The sequence below is a fragment of the Periophthalmus magnuspinnatus genome, chromosome 5, assembly GCF_009829125.3.
Source record: "Periophthalmus magnuspinnatus isolate fPerMag1 chromosome 5, fPerMag1.2.pri, whole genome shotgun sequence".
Lineage (NCBI taxonomy): Eukaryota > Metazoa > Chordata > Actinopteri > Gobiiformes > Gobiidae > Periophthalmus > Periophthalmus magnuspinnatus.
The window spans coordinates 5,192,627-5,219,188 of record NC_047130.1 but is presented as its reverse complement, the minus strand read 5'-3'; the positions used below and the strand labels follow the sequence as shown (position 1 = coordinate 5,219,188).

Below are 26,562 nucleotides of genomic sequence, written 5' to 3'. Positions count from 1 at the left end.
CCAATGGTGTTTTTCCATAAACAAACTCAAAACTGCGCGCTATTACTCACCGCAAACATCTCCTGCAGTTCGTCTCTTTGGGTACTACTCCTACAAATGTTTCCTCATCTTTCCTTGCTTCACTTATAACATTACAAGACAAGATGGAAAAATACAGCATTTGCAAACAAAAAACAATTGTGAAAGTACAAAATGGTACAATTTGAAAGTAGAACAGCATGATCAGTACCAGTCAAAAGATTTCACACAATGGAAGGCCCACTTGTAACCTGTTTTTTATTTTATTTTGGATGTTTTTATTGCACTGAAAAACATATTAAAGCATGCACCCTTACTCTGAACAGGCTTTCTTTCCGATGACTCTTATTTGGCCTGGAGGAGGAACTTCTACTTCTTGTGTCCTAGGAAGTGTTTTTTCCTTTGACTGTCTATCCCTGTGGAGAATGTTCCAAAGTTTGGTTTTAACTTTGTATTTTAATGTACCGGTAATCATGAAGTTGATTTTCCACCTTCAGAGTGTTATATACTATCACTATAATGTATTTCAATATATACACGCAAATATTGAAATTAACTTATCGAACAATTCTAGAATCAAATAGTCATGCAATAGAGACACAATAAAGCCAAATATTGTCTGGAGGATCTACCAATCTGTCAATCTGTCAACTGGATGAAAAGTTGTAGGAGTAAAGAGCAACGAAACATCTTTACTTCTACAACTTTTTGTCCAGTTGACAGATTTGAGTTTTTTACTATGTGTCATACCGGTACAACTGAGAGATTGCAGACTTTTGGAAGAGTTCTATGTAGAAAAACTAAATTATGGTCTAATAAGAACTGAATGTATTCTATCTTTTGGCTGGCACAGTAGGCCTAGTACGCATTCATGTTTGTCCTCCTGTACTCCTTAAAGCTGTTCTAATAGATTTATAAATGTAATAACTATGTCTTATATTTGTCCAGATGACGGTAAAGTGGTGAAGGCCGTGTCTGTGATCAAAGACAACTGGGAGACTGAGGAAATCATCTTGGAGGAGCTCACTGTATTTCAGGTGAGAATGCTATTTTGTCCTTGGGCAAGACACCTCCACTACATTGTCTGTATAAATAAATATAAATAATAAACTAATATTGTAATTACACTTGGAAATAGCAATTGGATTTTTTTTATATCTTTACTCTATAAAAAGCATAACATTTCAAATGCAGGAAAAGGATGTAGATCAGTACAAATATGTGCCAACGGGTTTTTAAATGGTCACAGGTGAAGGGAAGACAAACATTGAACAGACAAACAGGAAATGAGCCTCATTCTGTTTACTGATTAGACAGGTGGAAACAGGAACCAGTTCATTCCCACTGCCAACCTGTACCTCACAACCAGCCAAAACCAACAATATATCCTAATTGTAATGTTTACTACTACATTGTGTTCTAATGAAGATAAGAAATTTGACGTTGAAAATATATTATTGTTCTGTACTTTTTCTGATATATGTTCACTGGATTTTTGTGAACTGATGAATAAAAGTCAATGAATTAAGATTTTACACTCACGCCAGAAGCAGATCTGTTGAATTACTTGACTGAGCTGCTTGCCTATCTACTATGTAGACAATATAGTTAATTTTGTATACTGTAAAAAAGTTAATTATATCATTAATCATAAAAAATAAATCTTACTATTTCAGAGCCCTACACCAATCCTGAATATGGAACTGTCGACCAAAAGAGTAAGTTGTTTTATAGTAACTGTTTTCTGTTATTTTTATGCCATGCAACTAAGTAATTACTAACTTGCAAATATTATACTATAACTACATATACTTATTAAATACTCCTTTCAGAAACTTTACTAGACTTGACCCAAACATCTGTACTTTGTAAGAATTGGTATACTGTGGAAATAAAACACAGAATAGTGTGAAGCTTTTATGTAGCACTTTTGATACAGTCTGTTTTCCCTTGTGCCCTTTAGCAACAGCTGTATGTGTCCAGTGAGGGAGGCGTGGTGCAGCTGTCCCTACAGAGGTGTGAGCTGTACGGAGACGACTGTGCTGAGTGCTGCTTGGCCCGAGACCCCTACTGCTCCTGGGACGGACAGACCTGCTCCAGATACTTCCCTACAAGCAAAAGGTACTACAAAATGTTACTCAAGTACTACATTACATAAATACACTTGAAGCTTTATCACGACAACATTCAAAGTACACTAAAAACTACACTTAAAACTACTTTATTTGAATGGTGCATTTTGTAATTTTTCTGGTAGAGGACCCACCGCCTTCTTGTCTCCGTGGTGATATCATGGCTTTATCTGAAATGTTTCAAAGTAAACCCACTCACCTGTAAATTAATGCAAGATTAAGTAGGTTTAATGCCATACCTAAGAACATTCAGTGCAAACAAATAACATACAATAAGACAAGTTACAACAAAAGTTCCAGCTATGGTGCACCTTTACATAACATTTACAAGTTGTGTCATACCAAAATTTGAAGTGCTAACTCACAAAAAAAAACAACTATACTTACCAGTTTCAGAGAGTTTGACGTCTTCTCCTATTGTCAGTCATCAGTAAATCTAACTTTGCTTTGACATTTCTAGCTTTGTGTCTGTCCTATTCTGATTATGCCATTATGTTGAAGTTGAGGTAGTTTTGGGTCCCTTTGTTTACTCTGGGTCCATGTGAAATTCAAAAATTGTCACATCATAAATAGTAAAAAGCGACTGGCTGTATTCCTTAAAGGGCCTATGTTAAACTATTTTTTGTATCCTCATCAAAAACATACATGGAGTTGTGTTTTGTTTCATTTGGTTAAATACTATAATCCTACATATTATTGGCTGTGTTCTAACTCAAAACACGCCAATAATATGCAGGATTAGATGTTCCACCTTGTTTTGTCATTAAGTGGTAATACAGGAAGCACTTTACTGTGTTTTAAACTCCATACACCTTCACTAGAATCATTTGGGTAATTTCAGCCCTGGAATTGCCTAACTGTTATAGCCTACTTAAAACTTCTTTGCTTCTCTGTGCACCAGCAGTTATAGTAGACTTTCTGGGCCAATCTTAACTAGTACAACAAAAATATTTTTAGAAAGGACAACAATTTTTAGTGACTGTAGTGTTTTGCAATATATAATAGTTCAATTGTAAAACTACCACTGAATCACAAGGTGGAACGGAGCATTTTAAGCCTTGTAGATATTGACATATAATGTAGGATTTCTCAAAGATGTGTGAATGAAGAGAAATACAACTCCAGATATGTTTTTAAGGAGGAAACGTTACAACATGGCTGAAGGCTCACAAGAGGCAGTTTATGTCATTATAATCATTTTGTATTTGTGATGTATTGTCTCCCCTCTCAGCTTTTTCACAAGTAATAATATTTTGAAGTGACATTACTCTTTCTTAAGTAATATTTGTGTCCACTGTTCTACTTCTGCCCATTCCCATACCCTCTTTATCATCCCTCCTGGTCCTGCCTGATCAAAGCACTGTGAGCTCCAGCAACGGTCTCAAATGTTTCTAGTGTGCCCTTTTAACATTTATCTGACATGTGATATCACCAATCACCAAGACTTCAAAGGTAGCCACTGATTGTGCTTTCAGACTGTTGATTGCTTCCTCATTTTTATTTAATTATTACAAGCATTTTGGAATTGTTTTGGTTACTATAGAAACACAGAAACACACTCATTTTTAGTAATTACTGAAAGCTTTAGTAAAAGTGTAGCAGTATTAGAAAAGGCTTTAGAAGCAACTGGAAGTCAAATTTTAAACCTTGACCAAGGTCGCCACCACAACCACAAGTCATCAATAGTACTACTGCAGGACCTATAAATAAAGACTACACTATCTAAGCTATTATGTAAGAGTATTGGTACTTTGATATAAAATAACTTACAGAAGTAAATTTAAATGTTTGGTATTAAAATAGCCCAGGCAAATAAAATTCCTTTAGAAAAGTGCTCAGTGTAAGCAGGATCATTATATAAAACCATAAACCATAATGTCTATAAATTTATTAAAGCACACAAAGCTAGGAATTATAATAAAAAGGCAGACAATAGAATTAATGACTTTCAACACTAAATAATAGTACTTTTATTTTACCATCTGGCCGTCTGTGTAATCCCTCAGTTGTCCAGGTAGGTTCCATTTCAGGTAAATTAAGATATCCAGGAAAGGTTCATTTCTGTCCTATGAATGTGACTTTTTTATGTTGATATTTGCTCAAATGAGTAGCTAGTTTAGTTTGTAGCAGATTTTTAATACTTTTGACAACCTAGAGAATAGAAGACATTATCAAAACAACAGCAGCAGAAGTCAGTTGCACGGTTCAAATGTGCTAATAGCAGGGATTTAGCAGGATTAGAGCGGATTAGACAAAGAGGTGAGAGAAAGTGATGAATGTCTGAAAAATCAACAGAGAGGGGTCAGACTGGAACAGGAGGAGACCTGACAGCTTGTACAGGAATAACAGTGAGTATTTGGATAGCCTGTCTGTGCTCTCTGTCTCCTCTCTCATTAGTGTTACATGTTCACACCCTAGGGCAGTTACAGGATAAACAGTGTTAAGTAAGAGGAGGACTGAGAAGGACTGGACTGGTTTATCTGAAGGCGTCCTCTTATCTGCTGCTAAGAAATGATCATCATGTCCTTAGAGTACTTGAATATTAGTTGTTGGTTAAGGCTTACGTAACTTTATTTTTGAAAATTTGTGTGTTTAGTTCTTTTCTTCTTATAATGTAAAGTCAGCACAATCAGACTAATTGTAAAACATCTTATAAGAGAGTAATATATATAAAAAAATGATGAGTTGGTGTTGGCTACAATGGCAGTTCACCCCTGCTTTGCTTAGGTGGTAAGGTGTACTTATTGTCCCACATAGAGGACACATGTCTTGGTTACGTGGCGCTGCATCATTTACATTTGCATAGGCTTGTCACAATATATATACTATATTGAATTATTGTTCAACACATGACAGATGGAACAGTAGTTTTTTGGGGTTATCATGGTACTTTTTCTTTGCACTAGTGGGAAAATTACGTTATTTTTCTGTACTGCGATGGTATCTGAGCTGTAGAAGGTCGAATTATGAACTTCTATGACTTGTTATAGATACAAACTAATTACTTTAGTGTTGCATTCTGTTTTTTATTTATTGCAGCTGATATATTTAACTATATTGTACATTTAGAATACTTTTTTATGGATAATTCTGCTTTAGTGTTTGGCTTTATTGTTTATCGTCTTTATCCCACTTTAAAATGTGTTATCGTGACGGGCCTACATTCGCACATTCATACTGTAGTTTGATCTAAAGCTGTGCAGATGTCCACAAATGTTTCAATGCAAATACAAGCGATGTGCCAAAGAGAAAGAACTAGGAACAAGTTAAACAAAAGGAAAGACTGACCTGAGGTAGTCCTATCAGTCTGTATTAAATGTATTAAAATGCCTGGATTGTGTCTGTCTGGATCTGATTCCTATAAAGAACACATGATTTCTCCACATGTGTGAATATGCAAACGCTCAGCAAATGTTTTCTAGGGCGAGTTAAATACTTCCTCCTTTCACAGGTTTCAAAATTTGATATCAAAGCCCAATTTAGGGACCTTCCGAGAAAGGAGGGGCAGCAGGTGCCCTGGGAAAATTATTTAAGTTTGTTTCACTTTTGGATCCTTTATTTTATTAACATTCATCATTTTGTATGTCGGTTTGAGTTGAAACAGACTACTTCCTCTGATGTTTCAAATTAATTTCTGGAAGGTCCCGTGATGCTTTTATTGCAGTATTTATCAATACAGAATATACAGAATACAAAACTTAATTGATTTTTTTTTTTGACCATACAGCTATTCCAAGCTATTATGTGTCTTGCTCTAGAACACAACAGCAGTAGCAGTATGCCTTACCATAGCTGAGAATCAATCCATCTTTTCTTTTTAAGTGAATGATCGCGTTTGCCAGTTAATCGAGACACATGAATGATTGTACTATTATGTGCCTGTACAACTTTGACCACCCGATGCCAGCTGATATACTAAATGACTGTATTTATTCCAGGCGGGCTCGGAGACAGGATGTGAAGTATGGAGACCCCTGGACTCAGTGCCCCATCACAGACGACGGTACGGATTTCCCCTCTCTCTATTTTAAAGCTAAACTCTTTTCATGTGTCTTACGTAACATGCAGCTAGAGTGGTAAACAATACAACACTTGTCTGGTTACATATATGCTTTAGTGATGAATAACCTATTATAAAGTTGCTATGTAAAGTGCATTCACTGTTGTTTAAATGAGCTGCATAAATCAGTGAAGGAAGACAGGTTTACAATGTGTTTAATGGGAATAGAAAAAGTCTATATGGTCTACATGTTTGAATCACATTTTTTTTCTCCTCAAATTATTCAATCTCAGTAGTCTTCCTCCAAAGTCTGAACTCCAACCACATGTGTTTACTGACAGAGGGTTGGCTGTGAACCTCTCAGTTATAAACATCCACGCAGATCATCAAAGATTAGAAATGACTGAATCTTGATCTCAATTAAAATTTCATTAATTGCACAGGTTTGTTTACAACCACTAGTATCTATACATCGCTATAATAGAAAGGGGATGATTTAGGTGGATGAAGGGAGACATCTAGGGTTCACTTTGTGTAACTGCATTGTCTCTTTCAAATGGTAGAGATTGTGCCTGCAGGTGGTGGACTTACAGCTCTATCTACTTTCTTTTATGAAAAAAATAGGTCTCCATCAAGGGAGGACAGAGAATTCAACATATAAGTAGAATATATTTTACTCATCCAGACCCGCTTTGTTGTCACTCAAGATTCTTGCACAGTGTATGGATTTTAGTGTAGGGTAGAGACGCCCAATATGAGTCTCAAAAAACTTAGCAACTAATAATATGATATGTGATAACTGTGCTCTATGCTGGTTAACCTCAAAATGTGTTAGAGAAAAGTTATAGATTACCAAAAGATGTAAGAGAAATAAAAGTTGTGACAAATTTCTTTAGATTTATATTCCCTCATAAATGTAGATAATGTCATCAGAAAATAGGCTCCTCCCTCCATGGAGATCTATCAACTGCACCAAAAAGGCTGTTGGTCCATTACTTAAATGGACCTGCAATGAATGCTGTTGCTTAAATGCAGTAGATAGTTATTTCTTAGCACAGACACAGTGCTAAATTTTGTATAATGAACTTTGAATATTTAGGTTTCACATAAGCTATATCAAAACTCAACATATGAATGGTTTCAGAGTGATTAAATATTAGCACTGCTGTTAAAGCAAGGTTAAGTATCTTTTTAATGGTCCTCCAAAAATATAATTAAAAACTGGAGTAGAATATTGACCTACATATTACATTCCTAAATAAGTGATATAGTGTTTTATAAATGTGTGATGCTCTTATTACTAGTACATAGTAACAACACTGATGTATTTTGTTCAGACGTGGACTCAGTGGAAGTGAAGCAGGTGTATGCAGTTGAAGGAAACTCCACCTTCCTCGAGTGTGCTCCTCGCTCTCTCCACGCTGAGATCAAATGGACTGTACAGATCACAGACAACCAACCTCCACTGCCTCAGGTATCTATATTTGTTCACTACACTTCACTCCCAGTCAGGGGTGGGATATGTTGACACTAACAATTCTTGTAACAGATGAATTACGACAATATTATGGCAAACAATCAGAAATGTGATAAAATGTGCTGTGGTTAAGATTTGTTGATTTAAGATTTGTTGTGACTGCTTGTATTGATGTAAAATTGTGGTCTCTGCGGTTTGCTAATTGTGTAGATTGAAATTGCTATTTTGATCTGATTGTGATTACTCTTGCTGCCCTAGTTAGCACATGTCTGACCTTTATGTTTCTTTTTTCCAGACTGACAGTGAACGCTCCCTCTGTATGAAGCGGGGTTTGCTACTTCAACACCTGGAACTTTCTGATGCTGCCTTGTACATCTGCACTAGTCTAGACCGCTCCTACAAACAGGTCCTCACCAAATACCGCCTCAACATCATCCCAAACCAACACCTCCACCTTAACCACCAAACCCCCCACCACCACCAAGGCCCTGCAATCCAAGGGAAAGTCATCCACCCTGGGGTACAAGGCTTTCTGGGACAGGCCAATCAGCGGAACTCCTGGCTTCAACCACAATCACAGATCAGGAACTACAACCACGTCAATATGTTTGGCACCAATGGCTTGAGCATGGAGGATTGTGAGCAGCTCTGGTACAGGGAGAAGAGACGTCAACAAAAACTGCGCACACTCAAGTTGAAACAAGAGAGTAGGAAAGCAAGAGTGAGAAGGCACAACCCGCCCGGAGTCCCACCTATGTCCTAAACACGGGACTATTACAAGGACTATGTAGTGAGATAGAGAGATAATTTAATACAGTGAAGTGTGTAGACTGATCTAGTAGTGTCGATATGTAAGTTAATGGAAGAGTATGTAGATGTGTTTTGTTAATATTTTCCTATCCATGTGTTTAGAGTGATGAAATGTTGTAACCATGGCAGAACAAATTAGTGTATGTTTTAAAATGGTCTGAAGTCCTCAAAATGAGACTGAAATACATGAATAGCTACAACATTTTTAAATGGCTTTGAAGCAACCATTTTGTTTTAAATTTAAGATGCATGTAGCAACAATACGAATGTAAAATAGCAAATTTCTTCCATTTACACAATGGGTGAAACAAAACACAATTGTAGAAAGTTTTTTTATTTCATAACTTAACTTTCAAACTTAAAAATGCACTGTGTAACTTTATTTGTGAGGGTCTGCCACCTGGTTGCCATGGAGATGTTCTTGTTTTGCCTGGAATGTTCCTGACGTTAAACTCATTTATCTCCAAGCTGGCGACACTGTCAGCCCAAGTTACAGATCCGATCTGTGGAGACGGTGAATGCATGTTTTTTTTTAAGTATTGTAACTGAATAAATGCAACTTTCATGCCATACTATGGAACTTTACAGGGTAAGCAATAACTTCTCCATCAGAAAAGTTACACAGTGCACCTTTAAGTGAAACATTGGAACAAGGAAAATATGTGTAAGTGATTTTTTTTTGTTTTTTGTTTTTTTTTTGTATTGAATATTCTCTTATTGCTTTTATTGTAATAAACGTTGAAGGCTAGTGATACCAAATTGCAGTTTAACTACTAGGCTATAAATGTGGTTAGGATCAGCATTTACTAAATATGAAACCTCCATATTAATATGATGTAAATATTTATATTAAATTTACACTTGTTTGTTTGTAATGGCATATAAAACCAAAGATGTGTGTATGGTCTAACTCACTAATCCTTATGGAAGACAAAATACTTACAAAAATAGTGTTGCCTATTTACTGACCTGTGTTTAACTGTATTTAAAATATTGTAATATTACTGTGTATTTATGTAGTGACTTGTGATGCTATAATAAATTAGGATAAAGCTTAAAGTTGCAGTGTGTAACTTTTCTGGTGGAGGGTTGTTTCTGTTGACATGTTATGGCTTTGCTTCGAATGTTCCACAGTATGGTTTTGAATTTATCAATCTCCATGGAGAGAAGTCGGTGCCATTACCATACCGAGTTACAACTCAGATCTGTGGAGAGGTGAGCCCACTCGGAAAAAAATGAATGATTTAAAGGTTTAGCAATAAAAACAAATGCAACTGAATGCATGCAAGTTTACACAATGTCACACTGTGAAACATTCCAGGCAAAGCAATACAATTTCCGTGGAGACAAGCAGGTGATGGATCCCCCACCAGAAAGGTTACATAGTGCACCTATAACTAGCTTCAGATAAGCTCGAAGAAACGCACACATATTCAAATGGCCCTCATTAAAACTTATGTTTAAATTAGGCTAGTACTACTTCAGTTATTTACTGTTATTGGTCATTAAAGTCTTACTTATTTCTTTTTTCTTAAACTACTAAGCTAGCCATGTATGTTTTATGTTTTTATATAAATATATTTACCCTTTGATAAACTTTGAAATAAGAGTTTGTAATATTTTTATATGAATAAACTACAAATAAATAGGCTTTTAACTTTGTATGTGGTTGTCTTTTGGAATATAATATTACATTTGGTGGCATAGTCTGTAGGTTTAGGCATAATCTTCTTGTAGGCTAAAGTTGTCAAATATAGACAGTTACAGGCCCTTACTCTTTTGTGTCCAACTCCGCTTATTTTTTAAGGAAAAGTGCTTGGATTTTCATAATATAGCTGTATTTCTGGGGTTGTTTTGCAGATCACACAAGAACTATTCCACAAGTAGAGATTCTCAATTATTTATATTTATTCACAAACCTAAGGCAATGGCCTATTTAAATCTATGCTTATCTCTGACCTACATTGAATAAAATACTATTTAGGCTATTGGAAGAATTGATTGAATAATGCAAATTGTCCAAAAAAGAGTTTAAGTTTAGTTTAGTGCATCAACTAGTTTAACATAAACATAACAATAATATATTTGAAAAATTTCAATCTGGATTCAGAGCTCACCACAGCACAGAGACTGCACTGCTTAAAGTAACAAATTACTTACTACTAGCTGATGATAACGGGCTGGCTTCAGTCCTGGTCCTACTGGACCTCAGTGCAGCGTTTGACACCATTGATCACAACATTCTACTGCAGAGGTTAGAATGTGACACTGGAATCAGAGGGACTGCCCTCAAATGGTTTAAATCCTATCTATCAGATAGCTACCAGTTTGTTAGTATAAACCAGAGCACCTCTCCCTGTTCTAAAGTAGCCTGTGGTGTTCCACAAGGATCTGTGCTTGGTCCAATCCTATTTACTCTGTATATGTTGCCATTGGGTAACATTATCAGAAAACATGGCATTAATTTTCACTGCTATGCTGATGACACTCAGCTGTACTTATCAATTAAACCAAATCAGACTGATCAAATAGATAAACTCAGTGCCTGTGTGAAGGACATCAAAAGCTGGATGACCTTGAATTACCTGCTCTTAAATCCTGAAAAAACAGAGGTCATTGTAGTTGGTCCCAAAGGTCAAAGAGATTCTCTGTCGGACCAGATAATCTCACTCGACAATGTGAGTATAGCTTCTAGCCCTACTGTAAAAAGTCTTGGAGTCCTATTTGATCAAAATCTCTCATTCACAGCCCATGTAAACCTAGCTTGTAAAACCGCATAGTTTCACCTGCGAAAATTTACTAAAATTAGAAATATTTTACCTAAAAATGATGCTGAAAAACCCATCCATGCATTTGTTACTTCCAGACTTGATTACTGTAATTCTCTGCTCGCCGCCTGCCCCGAAAGTACTATAAGGAGCCTCCAGTTGGTCCAAAATGCAGCGGCCAAAGTCCTAACAGGAACTAAAAGAAGAGACCACATCAGTCCTGTTCTAAAATATCTGCACTGCCTTCCTGTCGAGCTTAGAATCAAATTCAAAGTCCTCCTCCTAACATACAAAACCCTAAATGGTATGGCCCCATCCTATCTGCAAGATGCTATTGTCCCGTACCAGCAAAACAGAGCACTCATTAAAACCAGGGATAAGATTAGTGACATTAAAACCAGGGATAAGATGCAGTAGGAGATAACTAGCTGGGGGAAGTATGGCAACCTGAGCACTATCCTCTGCTTTGTCCTATTTTCTCATCAGCAATGCTATTCACATGTTGTCCCCTGTCCCACTCCCCCTGTGGAGTGTAACTCTTTCAGATGCCCCGATGACAGCTGGACCCTCTCCTCCTCCCCACCTGGCCCTCCTCCACCCGCCTCCCTCTCCTCCTTGCCTGGCTCTCCTTCTCCTTGCCTGGTCTTCCTCCTCCTTGGCCTGGCCCTCCTCCGCCCCCCTCCCTCCTCCTCGCCTGGCCGATTTTTCTTGTTTTGTCTGATTTTTCCTGTTGTTTGATTTTCCTGTTTGTTTTTGTGTGTGGGCAGCACGGTGGCTGAGTGGCAACACTCATGCCTCACAGCAAGAGGGTTTGGTTCGATCCCCGGGTCGCCCAGGTCTTTCTGTGTGGAGTTTTGCATGTTTCTCCCCGTGTCTGGATGGGTTTCCTCCGGGTACTCCGGTTTCCCCCATCAACCAAAACATGAACGCCCTTCGAGACAACTGTTGTTGTGATTTTGGGCGTTACAAAAATAAAATGAATTGAATTGAATAAAACTGTAGCTCATATTTTTTATTTAATGTAGGCTAATTCAAGGGGTAAATTAAGATGTAAAAAAAAATCATCAACAGGTTTTTGTGATGCCTGCATAGTTTAACAGAAAAGCGTTTTGTTTTTTAACTTACAGACCACCATGAATTCTACCACTGATTGAGTATTCTAGTGCTAAGATCTGTAGTAGATTTACCATCTCTGTGAAAATCACTGTACAGGGAGTTAATTTGCCTTGTTTCGCAAACCAAGTTTCTTGAGGACACAGTTATGTCAGGTCGTTTAGTGCATCAACTAGAAAATAACACCGCTTTGTCCGCGCCACCAATACCTGTGCGGAGGGCACGCGCATTGTATGGTGTAAATTGAACGTTTGCAATAAAAAGTCAAATTTTATTTGATTTTATTATTATCAAACAATGCCCAGTTTTGGGAACTCCTGCCTGTCTATGCAGATGCAAACGCACTGATAAACATTCCGTGTCACTCAGAAAGGCAAATATTACAGCATGGTATTCGTACGGTTCTTCGAGTCTAGTGCGTGTATTCTAGTGCGTGTATTCTAGTGCGTGTATTCTAGTGCTTGTATTCTAGTGCGTGTATTCTAGTGCGTGTATTCTAGTGCGTGTATTCTAGTGCTTGTATTCTAGTGCGTGTATTCTAGTGCGTGTATTCTAGTGCGTGTATTCTAGTGCTTGTATTCTAGTGCGTGTATTCTAGTGCGTGTATTCTAGTGCGTGTATTCTAGTGCGTGTATTCTATTGCTTGTATTCTAGTGCGTGTATTCTAGTGCGTGTATTCTAGTGCGTGTATTCTAATGCGTGTATTCTAATGCGTGTATTCTAGTGCGTGTATTCTAGTGCGTGTATTCTAATGCGTGTATTCTAGTGCGTGTATTCTAGTGCGTGTATTCTAGTGCGTGTATTCTAGTGCGTGTATTCTAATGCGTGTATTCTAGTGCTTGTATTCTAGTGCGTGTATTCTAGTGCGTGTATTCTAGTGCGTGTATTCTAATGCGTGTATTCTAGTGCTTGTATTCTAGTGCGTGTATTCTAATGCGTGTATTCTAGTGCTTGTATTCTAGTGCGTGTATTCTAGTGCGTGTATTCTAGTGCATGTATTCTAGTGCATATATTCTTGTGCATATATTCTTGTGCATGTATTATAGTGCGTGTATTCTAGTGCGTGTATTCTAGTGCGTGTATTCTAGTGCGTGTATTCTAGTGCGTGTATTCTAGTGCGTGTATTCTAGTGCATGTATTCTTGGCCGTGACCATCAGCAGTTTTACAATGTTCCACAAGATGGCGGCCGTGAGGCCCAAAACGAGCTCGCGGTGTACAGTCTGCGCATGCGCATGGCAGGCTTGGCTCTGCACTTTTGAACCGCTCTCTCCGGCAAGTGAGGTCTCACATCTCACATGCAAACACGATCCATGGCGCTCTGGGATCACATCTGACTTATCAATCAAGGTAAGCACGTATTTCACATGTTACATACACGATCCCCGCCATTTTCCGACCACAGCCCATCATGGTTTTTCATAGACTTGATTGGTTGCTCAGTAAGTTAGCCTTCTCTGGCTAGCCGCTTGTGTGCTAACGTCACTTTAGTAGAGTTAAGTGTGGGCAGTGGGCTACAGTACGGTTCAGAATATAGGTTCGCAGACTGAAAAGTAAACTAAGCTTTTATGTGACACAGGTAAACTCAAAGTGGACTGTCCTTAAACGTGAGAGGAGGACTACACAGGCTGCTCCATGGCTGCACCAACGCTACAACAGCCCAGCTTTGTACTGGCAAGTGACTTCTTCAATTCTTTTAGTATACGGTATTTTAATGTCACGACTCCTAACCTTAAGTGTTGGATTTCATAATTGTGTCATTTGCGTGTTTAAGCTAGTCCGGGGACAGTAAACATTGAAATGACTTGCTGAACAAACTGACTAACGTGTAACTTGTGTCTTTTAGGCCAATCTAAAGGCAGACTCTACAACTAAACCTCTTCTGCATCGCTGCCAAGATTTGGTGAAAATCATTGATGAGTATCCTGCAAAGGTACCACTCTCTGTATACATCTTATACTTCATAATTAATAAGCTGTTTAGCTGTTTTCACTGGTTTTATAACCTTTTCTTTGTAAAATAACACGAACAAGAGATTAAATTAGAATTTTGATTTAGATTTTTTCTGACGCTCAGTTGTTCATTGTGTAGCCTGTTAACTTGACGACAGCTGTTTGCGTTGCACACTTTGAGTTGGCATATTTCTCTTTGGTATTTTGAGTTTGTAACATGTGTTAAGTTGAGGTAATTGGGCTTAAACCGTCTGGGGACTAAACATGTAAAGACTTGGGGTTTGTAGATGACATTGAAAGTGCATTTAAAAGACAAAATTAGATTCAGTTTTGGTGCAGCTGTTGGGGAGTTGACTCTAGAGACTAAGGATGAAGATGCAAAAGTGAAATTGTTTTTTAGCTTGTAGTTTTGGGCGGGACACTGTTTAGTCCTGGTCTAGTCTAGTTTTAGTTCCCAGCTAGTCCCAAACTTGATATGGTGTCTATGCAAATGCAAGAGCACACTGTAGGTATTGTTTGCAACCTGTAACACAGGACACATTTCCACACCACAAGTGGGATACTGATAACAACCACAGTATGGTTCTGTGATATAGGTCCTTTGCATCATTCAGGATGCTTGCTGTTATTCTTACATGAAACCTATTATGCAAAAATAGACTTTTCAGAGCTTTTAACCATGTTGTAATTATTTTTCCTTCTCGTTCTCCCACCAGTTGTATTTAGAGTGATTCATGCATGTATGTAGACTTAATTCTCCAGCTATCAAGACTGAATGTGTGTTTTTGTCCCCCAACAAAATATAAAATAATTATCTGTTGATGTCAGAGATTATAAGTAGTTATAAAATTTCAAACTAAATTTTGATACTAGGGAATGGACTTGGACAGTACCGATTCCAATACTGTAATAATAATGCAAAAAAAACTCTTAATAAAAACAAATGTGATTTTCAACATTTAAAGTAGTAGTAGCATTAGTATTAATAGTATTTTCTTTTATATTACAATGTGACTTTATATCTGTGTAATCAATACCTGCTCAAATGAGTGTTGAGTTTTGATACTAGTTTTATTATCAATTATTATCAAATTTTCGATACTTTTGACGACCCTAATTATAACTACATACCAGATAAAGCATCATGTCTACTTTTATCACTTCATATTTGCACTTATTCATTGTTTCTAAATAATTTTCCCTTTTAATTTTAGGAGTTGCATTTGATTTTCCCATGGCTGGTGGAGACGGTGTTTGGCAGTCTGGATGGCATCATCACAGGCTGGAATCTGCGACTTCTTCACTCCAGGAGCCCTGAATACAATATAATCATGGAGTTTTTAAACCCCAGGTCTCTATATTGTTTCTCATTTATACATTGATTTCATGTTGTCTAGAGTCTGAGCTAAAATTTCCTTAATTTTAGTGGCCCAATGATGAAACTGGTTTATAAACTTCAAGCAGAAGAGTACAAATATGAAATACCAGTAAACTATCTCCCGGTAAGTCATTTTAACCCTGTTCTTAACAGGCATTTCTCGATAATGTGTTTGAGTACAGGGTCCACCACCTGTTTGCATTCATGGCGATGTTAATGCTTTGCCTTGTATGTTTCACAATATGGCATTAAACATATCACTCTCCATCAAAAGAAGCAAATGGCCACCTGGCCAAGTTACAGCTCAGATCAGTGGAGAAGATAACGTCTCCATGGAGACAAGCAGATGGTGCGTTGCCACCGGAGAAGGTTTAGCGCCCCTTTAACAATATAGGAATCCTGTTAATATCAAATGCTTATTGTCATTTTACAGGATATTTTACGTAAACGTATTGATTTACCATTAACATTATAATGTATGTAGCCACCTTCTTAATGTGAACTGCATATATCTAGTTTTTCTTTTTTTTAATGATCATTTTGATTACATATTTATCTTAACATTATTCTGGGTACTCTAACATGACTTTTCTACTTTAGGGTCCTGTCAAAGCCTCCATCCAACAAGGAGTTCTCCCAGACTGCCCCCTTTTTCACAACAAGCTGCAGTTTCCTCTGTCCGGCCTTCTCACTCTCAACTTCAGTATCCTTCACTAGTCACAATGTCTCCTGCTTTAAAAATATGAAATATAAAAAAAAAAAACATGTGGAGCCAAGGGTACAATTAATACATTTAGATTTTACTGCAAAGTGATTGTCCTTAATGTTTGTCAGATCCGTTTGAATACTACATGTTTAATTTTGCATACTGTCTGCTTATGCCAAAGGTGAGTAGGCCTACAAGAACGTAATGAGACACCCTAAGATAGTTATAAAACTGATCTGTATTGTGCCCTGTTCTTAGACGTATCCTCCAGGTCACCATGGGAACAATACAGACACCGCCTACTTTGTGTTGGTCGACATTTACCTAAAATATTTTCTGCCCAGTGAAGGAAATGTGCCTCCTTCTCCCTTTTCGGACTCCAGGGGCTCTGTCACTGCCCCATCTCCAAGGTATGTATATGAGTAACTATGCAAAGGTCTACTATTTTTTACATTTTTATAATATATATTACGGCAAATTAAATCCATCCTATCCTGGATAAATATATATATTTTGTATCATTACATTCAATAAATCACAAAACCTGCAACAAAACTGTTCATCTAACTGACTGGATTTGAAATAGTGGAGCATAAGAATACCTTATTTTAATTATTTTCTGTCAACATGAAGGTAAAAATGTATTAAAGATGCCCTCCACTAGTTCCATAGTGCACCTTTAAAATTGGCATGAATACTTGACATCTTGATTGTTGATTCCAGCCGTTCCTCTGCTCTGTCCCTGTCTGGTTATGGAGTCCACAGTCCCAGTCTCCTTAAACACCACATTTTCCACCAGCCCACAGTAAACGCAGATCCAGCCGCTCAGGAAATCTGGAGGACTGAGGCTCTGCTGCAGGTCAGATCACTGCCATATTGGTATTTGGAACTTTCCATCCTGAATTTAGGCATACACAATATTTGTAAATGATATCCATGGTTTAAAACTCAATTACTCGTGATAAATATTTTTTAGACTAAAGGATCTTTATCTAATTGAAAATGGGATGATGACATAAGATTCATTTGGAAATACTTAATTCCCCTTTTAATTTCTATCTATTGTAATAGCATTTGTGATTTAGACTTTCTCATGTATAACTGTGGCCAGTGACCCTCCGATCATCTAGTTACTTTGGTAAGGGTTTTTGTTTTTCTCCCAGATGTTTGTGGAGGTTTGGCTGCATCATTACTCTTTGGAAATGTACCAGAAGCTCCAGTCTCCTCAGGTTAAGGTAAGTGCATTATATTGCCCCATAGCACATCCCTCCCCCTTCACCTGCACTAGAGTAGCCGCACATGGCTGGCTGTGGCTGGACACCCCCTACACCCCGACACACGCCCTCAAATCCTGCAATGAACAGCTCCTGCTTTTGGTTCTCCGGAAATCAGTGTTCTTCATCATTTTTACATAGTTATTTTCAGTTAATTTATATATTGCATCTTCCAAGTACCGGTAACTATAGCAGAAGTGCTCTTTCTTTAGTGTGCCCAAATAAATGCATATAAGCAGGCCAAGGGCTGAACCTGGAGCAGCTTTGCAAATAAAGATTTTATTTGATAGATTTATGACTGTATCTTGCTCCCAATCTGTGACTGCTTTAAAATTACTGCCAGCATGGGTAATGTCTACAATCTTTTGCTCAAAAAAATATATTTGGGCACAATTTCTTTTGTAAGCCTGTGTTAAATAGACTTGCTTTGAGATTTGAGATTTTAGTGCGTGCTCTGGCCCTACGGCATAGCACCCAAGGGATTGACACCTTTGAGAAAGAGGAGGTTACAGGGCTGCAGTGTGCAATGTTTAATGAGGTGCTGCACCATGAGTGTCCAGAGCAGGATGTGCAGGTGTCTGTAACAGAGCAGTGCTGATGTGCACTACATCTCTTGAGCTACTGTACAACGCTCAGTTGACCACTGCTTCAAAGAGAGCAGCACATGAGACAAGCTTCTCCTGCTGTCACAGCCCCGGTAGGCCTGCCACAATAAACAGATTTATGCCACTTTTTTCTTTGCAATTTTTTAAGTATTTTTGTTTATTGCCCCTGACACAATAACCATAAAGAAGGGTTAATCCCCCAAAATATTGTAAATGTATAATATGGTTGAAAAATTAATTAAAGAGCAGAATTAAACACATTAGTAGAGTTCTATAAACAGTCATACAATTTATTTATTCAACCCTGCAGCTCAAATCTAATTGTAGAACAGAAAAATAACAGTTCACCACTAGTACCAAGTATCCACCATAAAGATTGACCCCCAAATATTATTGTTGCATCTATATTAAACGATAAGTCGATATAGTAACTATTTTGACAGGCCTAGCCCTGGGCTGTCAATCAAAGCACAGACTGATCCAGCACATTGTCTGCCATTTTTAGAGCTCCACGCGCCTTGCTCTCAGCAGTAGCACTAACACCATCTGCCAGCAGATTATCTCGCTAACGCTACTGTTTTGCTAAGATCGGGGGCAAGATGAGTCCTGTAGGATTACATTGAGATTTCTTTTTTATTGTATTAACAATACATTTGATTTATATCATAGCAAATCACAGCACCCCCTTGTGGGACAAATGAAACCTCTTGAAAGGCCATATTTGGCCCGGAGGCCCCACTTTGGGCACGCTTGAACTATAGTTTCTCTATTCAGCTTCGCTGTACAGTACACTGTAGTTTAATGTGTCCAACAGTGACACCTTTATTACTTTTATGTATAGTCTGATTTCTGTTTTCTACTAACTTCACACTGTAAGCAATTTCTGGTTAGGTCCTAAAACAAAGCTTAAAATGTTTATCTGTTGATAGTTTTCACATCAGTCACATGACTGACTGATTTTGCAAAATGAGCATGGTGAAGCAGAATTACAAGTATCAAAACTAAAAATATTGTGACCCATACAATGCACTGTCTTGTGTGAGCCACTGCTGTGGCAATTGGTAGTTTTAAAGTGTAAATTTTTTCCATCAAGTGAAATATGATGGTTCTAAGCGAACATTATAGCACATGGTTCTATTGTGGCTACAGTGTGAATGGAGTTTGGAAAGTATAAATCTGTTTATATCAGTTCTCAATAAATGATTTCCATTTAGAATTTTTGATGTTGTGTGCTTTTGCTTCCTCTCGTTTAGTTTCCTGCATGTTGAAGTGTGATAGTGTTTTGGTTTTATGTAAAACTACAACATAAAGTTAAATGCACATTTTGGTTGACTGGATGTTGTTTAATGATTTAAATTTACTTTGCCTAATTTATTGCATGTTTTTTTTTTTTTTCAATTGAACTACCCTGTTTGTCCCGCATGCCAACAAGTGTTTTTGTCAAATGTTTTATGTGACTGTTTTTGTCTTTATAATATGAACTTAAATGCAATACTTTCTAGTTATTTTGAAGTTGATGTTGAGCCATTTCTAAACAAGCACAGTGACACTGAAAAATATTACTTTAGCAAAGCAGTATTCATCAAGTAAATTATATCTGTGCTCCAAAAAATGAACAGCTTTAAGTTCACTAGATAGAAATGTATTATAAGGAGAAATAGAGATGGGAATTATACATGTGTGTGTAGTTTACAGGTCTTAGTTATTGCAAACATTTCTGTTTCATATTTCCTGACCACCATCCTAAATTGGATTCTTCCTCAAGAAAAAGGTGAATCAGTCCAGTTATATTCAGTGTTTGTATTTTGCCATTAAGATACTCTCCTCATTAGCCTGACATTAGTTTTTTGAGAATTTCAGAGGAATTCCCATCCCTAGAGCAGAAGCAGGTCTGTCTCTGTCTCAACAGTGAAAGTGTCTTGTTCCCACAGTCAATGTCTTCTTTTGTCTCCTCCCTGTGTCTGCTCTGTCTTCTTGAACATGTGGATATTTCTCGCCTGTGCACTCCTCTGGTGCCCCTGTTTCTCCTGTTCTTCACTGACCCTCCTTGCCACTCTTCTTCCTCCACTTTTCCTCCTCCCCCTCTTCCTCACTGGTCCCTCCTGTCCTTCTTTCCCTCCTGGTGGTTTTGCGTGAACAGCTGGCCCTGCTGCAGTACCGCCTCAGTATGTCCAGCATGCCGTGCCAACCCCACGCCCCACCAGGCTCTGGGACCCTCCACACCTACCAAGTACTTTTACCTTTTCATTCACCCTCGGCCCTCTGGGGCCTCCTGGAGGTAAACCAAGTCTCTTAGTTCACACTCAAGGATACTTCTCTGTAGTACAAGTCACAACTCAAAGCAGGGCAGTGTTCTGTCTATGTTGGCAGACAACGCAACACTTTTAGTGTAAATTAGAGGCAACGCAGGTTGGCTTAAAAAAAACCAAAAAAAAAAACCTGCTGGTTTGTCAAGATGTAAAAAAATAATAATTTATAAAGACAAATCACCATCTAATTGTACAACAGGATTATCACAAAACATAACACTGAAACATTTTACAGGAAATGTTAACCTGAAGTTGTACTTATTTTGGCCGTATTTAAGGAGACGTATTCTTGTGTGAATGGTGAATGCAGGAATGAAGCTTTGAGGTTCACTGTTTTGCTGTGGCTCTTTCCAAATGTTTGGAATTTTAATGCATGCTCTTAACCAAGTTTAATATGCTTTGGTGGTTTAGCTAATTGTGGTTACATTTCTATTGACCATTGCATGAGGCTAACCAAAATGTGCTGCTTCACTTGAAATTGCTCACTTTGTTGAGCGCTCAAAAACTACATATGCATAAATGAACAAAAAAGGCTGGCATTCCCAGGCTGTAATTATTGTTACTGTTTATGCAAATAGAGCAACAATGTTTCAGTATTTTTTTTTTTTTTGTGACCAGTAAGTCAGAGTTTCATTGTTAATGATGTAGGCCCAGTTTCTAATAAATTATGTGGTATTACATTTTAACAACCAAGTACTTGTATTGCTGTTGTTCTAATTATAAGTTAATCATGTTTAGCTCCCATAAGCAGGGACATTGATGCTCTGTTGAAATTTTTCCAAGCTTCTTGTGGTTATTTGGCTGCTTTTTGGAATGGGAAGCGCATTATCACTGGCTGCTTGACAAATGAATCTGTAGCTACACTGTCTGAACTGTACCTCGGTGGGGCGCTTTGTGGCTGGTCTCGTCCACAGGAGCCCTTCAGTCCCACAGAGGAGCATGTGCTGGTGGTCCGACTCCTGGTGAAACATCTCCACGCGTTCTCAAACAGTCTCAAGCCAGAGCAGCTGTCCTCCTCTCCTCCCACCCACTCCCACACCCACACCAGCCCTCTGGAGGAGTTCAAAAGGTCATAATCACAATAATTTTTAACTATAAATAATTGCTTTGTTTTACTTGTGTTTTTACTTCTTGTGAATTATTGCAGGGTGGTAGTGCAGCGATTTGTTCAGCAGAAGCTCTATTTGTTTCTCCAGCACTGCTTTGGACACTGGCCTCTGGATGCGTCCTTCAGAGCAGTAAGTGGGGATGTCAGGATGATTTGGTTAAATTGATTATTGTGATTAATCTGGTCTCAATATAATTGTAAGGGAAAAAAAATAAAAAATTTTGAGGCAAAAATCAAATGTACCGTCAAGAAAAAAAAACATGTCTGTCTCATTTAATTTTGAATCAAACTTCACAATTCCTTTAGTATGAGACCAGTTTTATGATCTATGTGAAAGTGAATTAAGGATTTTACTGTTGACTGGTCGTAGTGTCACTAATCAAGAACAATTGTACAGTGGTAAAAACACCAATTTTGTGTCAATAGCCTGAGTGAAAGCTAAATATAACTTCCTACTAATCATCAATTATAAAGTCTAACCAAGCTTTACTGAGACAGTAGAAAGGGTAAACGCATGTGAGCATTGTTTAAATACTTAGACACAGATACAGATACTCTGGCAGGTCAGGGCTACACTTGGACGACTTCTACAAGTCCATAGTTTTAAGATGGACAAAAGTGTTATTAATGAGCAATTGAAATATATTTGAAAACAGGGTTTTAAGATCAACTTTTTGTTATCCCTTAGATGAAGAAATCCAAATACACTGCTATATAAAGTAGTTAAATTTTACATTCATGTTGTTTTTTAAACTTATGTTAAACCTCTATTGTACTTTAGTCAATTTTGATTGAAGTATTCAGCTATGTTTAGCTCCTTTAATGCATCAGAGAATATAAGGGATAATGAAAGAACTGTTTGGGACATTATTAAAGAATTGTTCACATTTGTCTGTAGTTTTTATGTCAAAATGAATCTATCCCTCTCTTCTAGATTTTGGAGACTTGGCTGAGTTATATACAACCCTGGAGATACACAGGGGAGAAGGTTCCCTCTCCAACTGACCAGAACAGGACAGTGCTCGAGAAATGGTAAGAGTACATTTTAGGCAAGCGTTTAAAGACCTGTGCCTTATCTATTTAAATCTGTCAAAATATAACCTGAGCATAGACCTACTTGGTCATCAGCTTACATAACATTATTGACTGATGTTGCCGACTGCCTCTTGTTCTTACCAGGGAGCCTTTTGTCCAGGAGAATCTGCTGGTGTACACTAAGCTTTTCCAGGTGTTTCTGAACCGGGCCTTAAGGACTGATCTGGTCAATCCCAAAAATGCTCTGATGGTGTTTCGTGTGGCCAAAGTCTTCTCCCAAGTCAATCTTCCAGAGATGATCCAGAAAGGTAATGCAGCACATCCTGAAGCTACTGCTAAGTCCATAATTACTATGTTACTGGCTCTTAATGAAATACCAAAAATACCAGTGAAGGAAGATTGCCTACATTCAGTCATAACTTTATTTAAAACTTGATCTGTCTTTAGGAGAGCAGTTATTCCTGGAGCCCGAGCACGTCCTACATCACCGCCAGCCTCGTGGTGGATACCTCACACCAGGTCAAGGAGGCAGCTTCTTGTCTTCTCGACAGCGAGTGGTAACTGACACAGTGTTTAAGGTGAAGAGCCACGTCTACTCCATAGAGGGCCAGGACTGTCAGTACAAGCAGATGTTCGGGACTGAACTCAGAGGAGCAGTAAGTCAGGTCTCCCTCTTGTGTAAACAAAAATGTATAAAAATGCATGCATTGGTTCAACAAAATGGCTCCCTGACCAATATATTGTAGTGCTGTGTTTATTGAAGTGATCATCAATAACTTACAGTCGCTAATATCTTAGCTGTTAAATTTGTTTACATTTACCAACTAGCCTTTATTCCTCCAATGCCCTTTCATGTTGCCAGTTTTGACAGATGCTGACCACTACAAGAGTTTACAGTTTTTGAAATGTTCTGATTAGTTGTCCATGATTAGTTACTACTGTATAAGGCAAATCTTCTGTAAGCAATCGCACTCCTTTTAACACTGGTCTAATAACTTTAATTTACTGCTGTTATAACCAAATTATTACTATTTTTCCCCTCTAGTTATGACCAGAAATAAAGGAACTTTTTTCTCAAAATGAATGTCTTAAAGGATAGCTTCACCATCAAATCCATTAACTCATCAGTTTATTGTTACAGGACTGTTAAATAACTGATAAATGCTGTTTGTGTTCTTTACTGAGCTGACAGTGAGACACAGTACAGCACACAAATGGAATTTCTTTAACAAGGATGAGATGTCTAAAATAACTTAAAGGTGCACCACATATGGTATTAAACTTATCTCTATGGAGACAACTAGTGACACAATGTTAAAAAGGTATTTGGCAATAGAAAAAAAACACCTGTAAATGCAAGATATAGTCTGTGAATGTCATACTGTGAAACATGCCAAGCAAAGCAATAACATTTCCATGGAGACAAGCAAATGGAGGACCCCCTCACCAGAAATATATTTATAGTTCACCTTTAGTGTTGAATTATAGACACAACATCAAGACCACTGACTTGTTAAATATAATGTTGTGTTCAAGGTAATGAAGTTAATCCAGCAGATTGCACAAGCCAGACAGACGGCCAAAAGAATATCGGACCATTCCAGTGAGATGGCCGCCAACAACTCGTTCTTGTCGTGGTTTGGTCTGGGCTCACCTGACCAGAACAACACATTCAATGGGACAGAGCCAGAAGAGAGTGGGGAGTGTCTGAAGAAGACCCATGACCTCCTGGACAAGGCTTTGGAGTTCATTTGTCAGATATTTAAGGTAATGCACAATATATGGCAATTTAAGTTGACACAATTATCTAATCACAAAGGTTGCAGTTATTTGGATAATAGAGTTTTCCTGTCCATATAATGTCTTTTTATGGAAAATTTGTGTACCTGTAGTGTAAATTTCTACAAGTATGTTCTGAAATGTATGAGTATTTATCGGTTTATATTTAAGTCTTCTCTCAAATGTGAACACTGACTGCGTGCACTCTGACTAGAATCCTTTTAACTATTTTTGCAATCACAATACTTGTCAAACTAAATTACACTTTGATCATAGAACGTAATTTTCTTCAAAACAAAGTAATTAAACTGGTTATCATATATAAATGACCAAATTAGACGTTCAGTCCAAATAAACAACTAACTTATAGGGCTACACAGATTTAGAAACAAAATCTCACATAATGGGTCAAATAAGGTGCTGAAGTCTTTTTCTGTCAATATTACTATAACATGCAAGTATTATCCTGTCTAAATGTACAGTTGAACCAAGGGCAGCTGACACAGTTGATGTCAAACCTGGGTTCTTCTGAGGAGGACGCAAACGCCAAACAGCTGCCAGACTGCATACAAGGAGAGAACGGACTGATCCTGACTGACGTGGGGCGAATGCAGGTTAGCCTATTATTCCTGTGGTACCTTTTTATTTTGGCGCTGTATATTGCTGTTAATGTGTGAGGTTAAAATTTTCCTGTTTGCAGATCATAAACGGCCTGCGGAGATTCGACATTCAGTATCAGGGAGACCCAGAGCTGCAGCCCATCAGGAGTTATGAAAATGCAGCACTGGTTCGTCTTTTCTACAGGCTCTCCACTGCCGTCAATGAGAGAGTGGGTGCTTTTTTTGATTATTATATTTCAGTTGCTATATTTATGCTCTATTCCTGAAGGATTTCCCCATATTAATTTAGGGCTTGATGTGAACTGCCTTGATTTCACTATAAGAAATCAACTGTTCTTAAGTTTTTAATATTTTCTATCCTCTGCCCTAACATAATTCTCTTAATCTATATGTGCTTGGAACTGTCCCAAGGAGTGCACTTTAGTTGTTTGGTGACTCTTTGTGTACATAACATTTTAAACATTGCATAAGATATAGAATTTTTTTTTTTTTACTTTGGTTTACGAATTGAAGTTTTGGCTACATGAATTGTCAAGCAACCTGAGTGTTGACCTTTCACCAGTGTTACTTATCATCGCATTAATTAAGTATGAAAACTAAAGATTGTTCAACTTCTATATTAATTTTTTAATTTTTCCTACAGTTTGGAGCCCACATGAATGCCCTCTGCTCACGGTCAGACTTCCTTGGTCGCTTGGGTCGCCACTATCTGACTGACCCCCAAACCTTTACTAGAATAAGGCACAATCCAGTCACCCAGCGGAGCCCGTACCGGCCACCCCATCCCAGACTCAGCCTACGAACTCTGGCTAGCTATAGGACACTGCTAATGCTAATGCTACTCTACATGTTTGGGGCCCTGCTTTCGTTAGGACCAGTGTCCAGCACGTTGATCATTATCAGTGGGGCCTTTCTCTATGGACTCTTCATGACATTATTTGGTGACAAAATAAAAACTCACTAGCTTAAAACAGAACTGCACGATATAATAACATTTTAAAAAGTATTTTTGCTAAGTCTGTATTTTCTTGTTAAAAGAACCCATAGTGTTATTTGAACATTTTTATTAAAAATTGTAAATTGCATAAGTGTTGATTGGAAAGTCACATTGCTTTTTATATTTTAGGAATGAAAAAATACCCTATGAGAATATTTACTAGTTCTATGTTTATATCTTTGCTTTATGCAGATTATTTTATTGTTCTGACATAGTTTTAAACATACTATATTTGCAAAGGGATGATTCAGTTAGTACCAATGGATAGTACAGTGGTATTGTAAAATCATTGCATAGGCAGCTTTTGCTTTTGGTTGTTTTTCTGTTGGTTTTGTACAGATTTTTCATGCAGACCAAACTTGAAAACAGTGCATTTTGTTCTAAAAGCCAAATAAACTATTTGCACTTGTTTATAACTTTTGTCATTCATTACCATACCAGCAAATATTGGCCTTAATTCACTTAAAACAGAATTAGAAGTAG

The 26,562-nt window shown here is 37.7% G+C and overlaps 2 protein-coding genes across 5 annotated transcripts in view; both read left to right on the top strand.

The window, feature by feature from the left end:
• Positions 1-10,099, top strand: part of si:dkey-49n23.1 (semaphorin-3D) — a 102,532-nt gene extending 92,433 nt beyond the window's left edge. Inside the window, exons 13-18 of one of the 2 annotated variants that reach the window (XM_033966678.2) lie at positions 967-1,055; positions 1,695-1,736; positions 1,982-2,139; positions 6,089-6,153; positions 7,488-7,624; positions 7,923-10,099. In XM_033966678.2, coding sequence (XP_033822569.1) covers positions 967-1,055; positions 1,695-1,736; positions 1,982-2,139; positions 6,089-6,153; positions 7,488-7,624; positions 7,923-8,390 — 959 coding nt within the window. In that variant the 3' untranslated portion in view covers positions 8,391-10,099. The remainder of the gene's footprint in view (positions 1-966; positions 1,056-1,694; positions 1,737-1,981; positions 2,140-6,088; positions 6,154-7,487; positions 7,625-7,922) is intronic. The other variant, XM_033966680.2, reaches the window with a different exon arrangement.
• Positions 10,100-13,551: 3,452 nt separating this feature from the next.
• Positions 13,552-26,494, top strand: smpd4 (sphingomyelin phosphodiesterase 4). 3 transcript variants are annotated; one of them, XM_055221626.1, is made up of 20 exons: positions 13,552-13,666; positions 13,896-13,990; positions 14,163-14,249; positions 15,483-15,619; positions 15,695-15,770; positions 16,247-16,349; positions 16,481-16,533; positions 16,611-16,762; positions 17,076-17,211; positions 17,516-17,587; positions 20,372-20,509; positions 21,455-21,609; positions 21,688-21,778; positions 22,583-22,680; positions 22,828-22,991; positions 23,131-23,339; positions 24,220-24,450; positions 24,945-25,076; positions 25,163-25,291; positions 25,726-26,494. In XM_055221626.1, exons 2-20 carry the CDS (start codon positions 13,952-13,954, stop codon positions 26,044-26,046), a joined length of 2,523 nt encoding a protein of 840 aa, XP_055077601.1. In that variant the 5' UTR covers positions 13,552-13,666; positions 13,896-13,951; the 3' UTR covers positions 26,047-26,494. The 3 variants fall into 3 exon arrangements, with proteins under 3 accessions (XP_055077601.1, XP_033822309.1, XP_033822310.1); XM_033966418.2 differs by having other exon boundaries at positions 20,372-20,461; positions 25,726-26,493; XM_033966419.2 differs by lacking the exon at positions 20,372-20,509 and having other exon boundaries at positions 13,566-13,666.
• Positions 26,495-26,562: the final 68 nt, after the last annotated feature.

What these genes read in the sequence shown, in the direction of transcription:
- smpd4 (XM_055221626.1), top strand. Translation starts at nt 13,952, where the DNA reads ATGGCTGCACCAACGCTACAACAGCCCAGCTTTGTACTG. An exon ending in GGACTGAGGCTCTGCTGCAG is followed by an intron (nt 17,212 to 17,515) that starts GTCAGATCACTG and finishes TTTTTCTCCCAG; the next exon opens with ATGTTTGTGGAGGTTTGGCT. An exon ending in TGGATGCGTCCTTCAGAGCA is followed by an intron (nt 21,779 to 22,582) that starts GTAAGTGGGGAT and finishes CCTCTCTTCTAG; the next exon opens with ATTTTGGAGACTTGGCTGAG.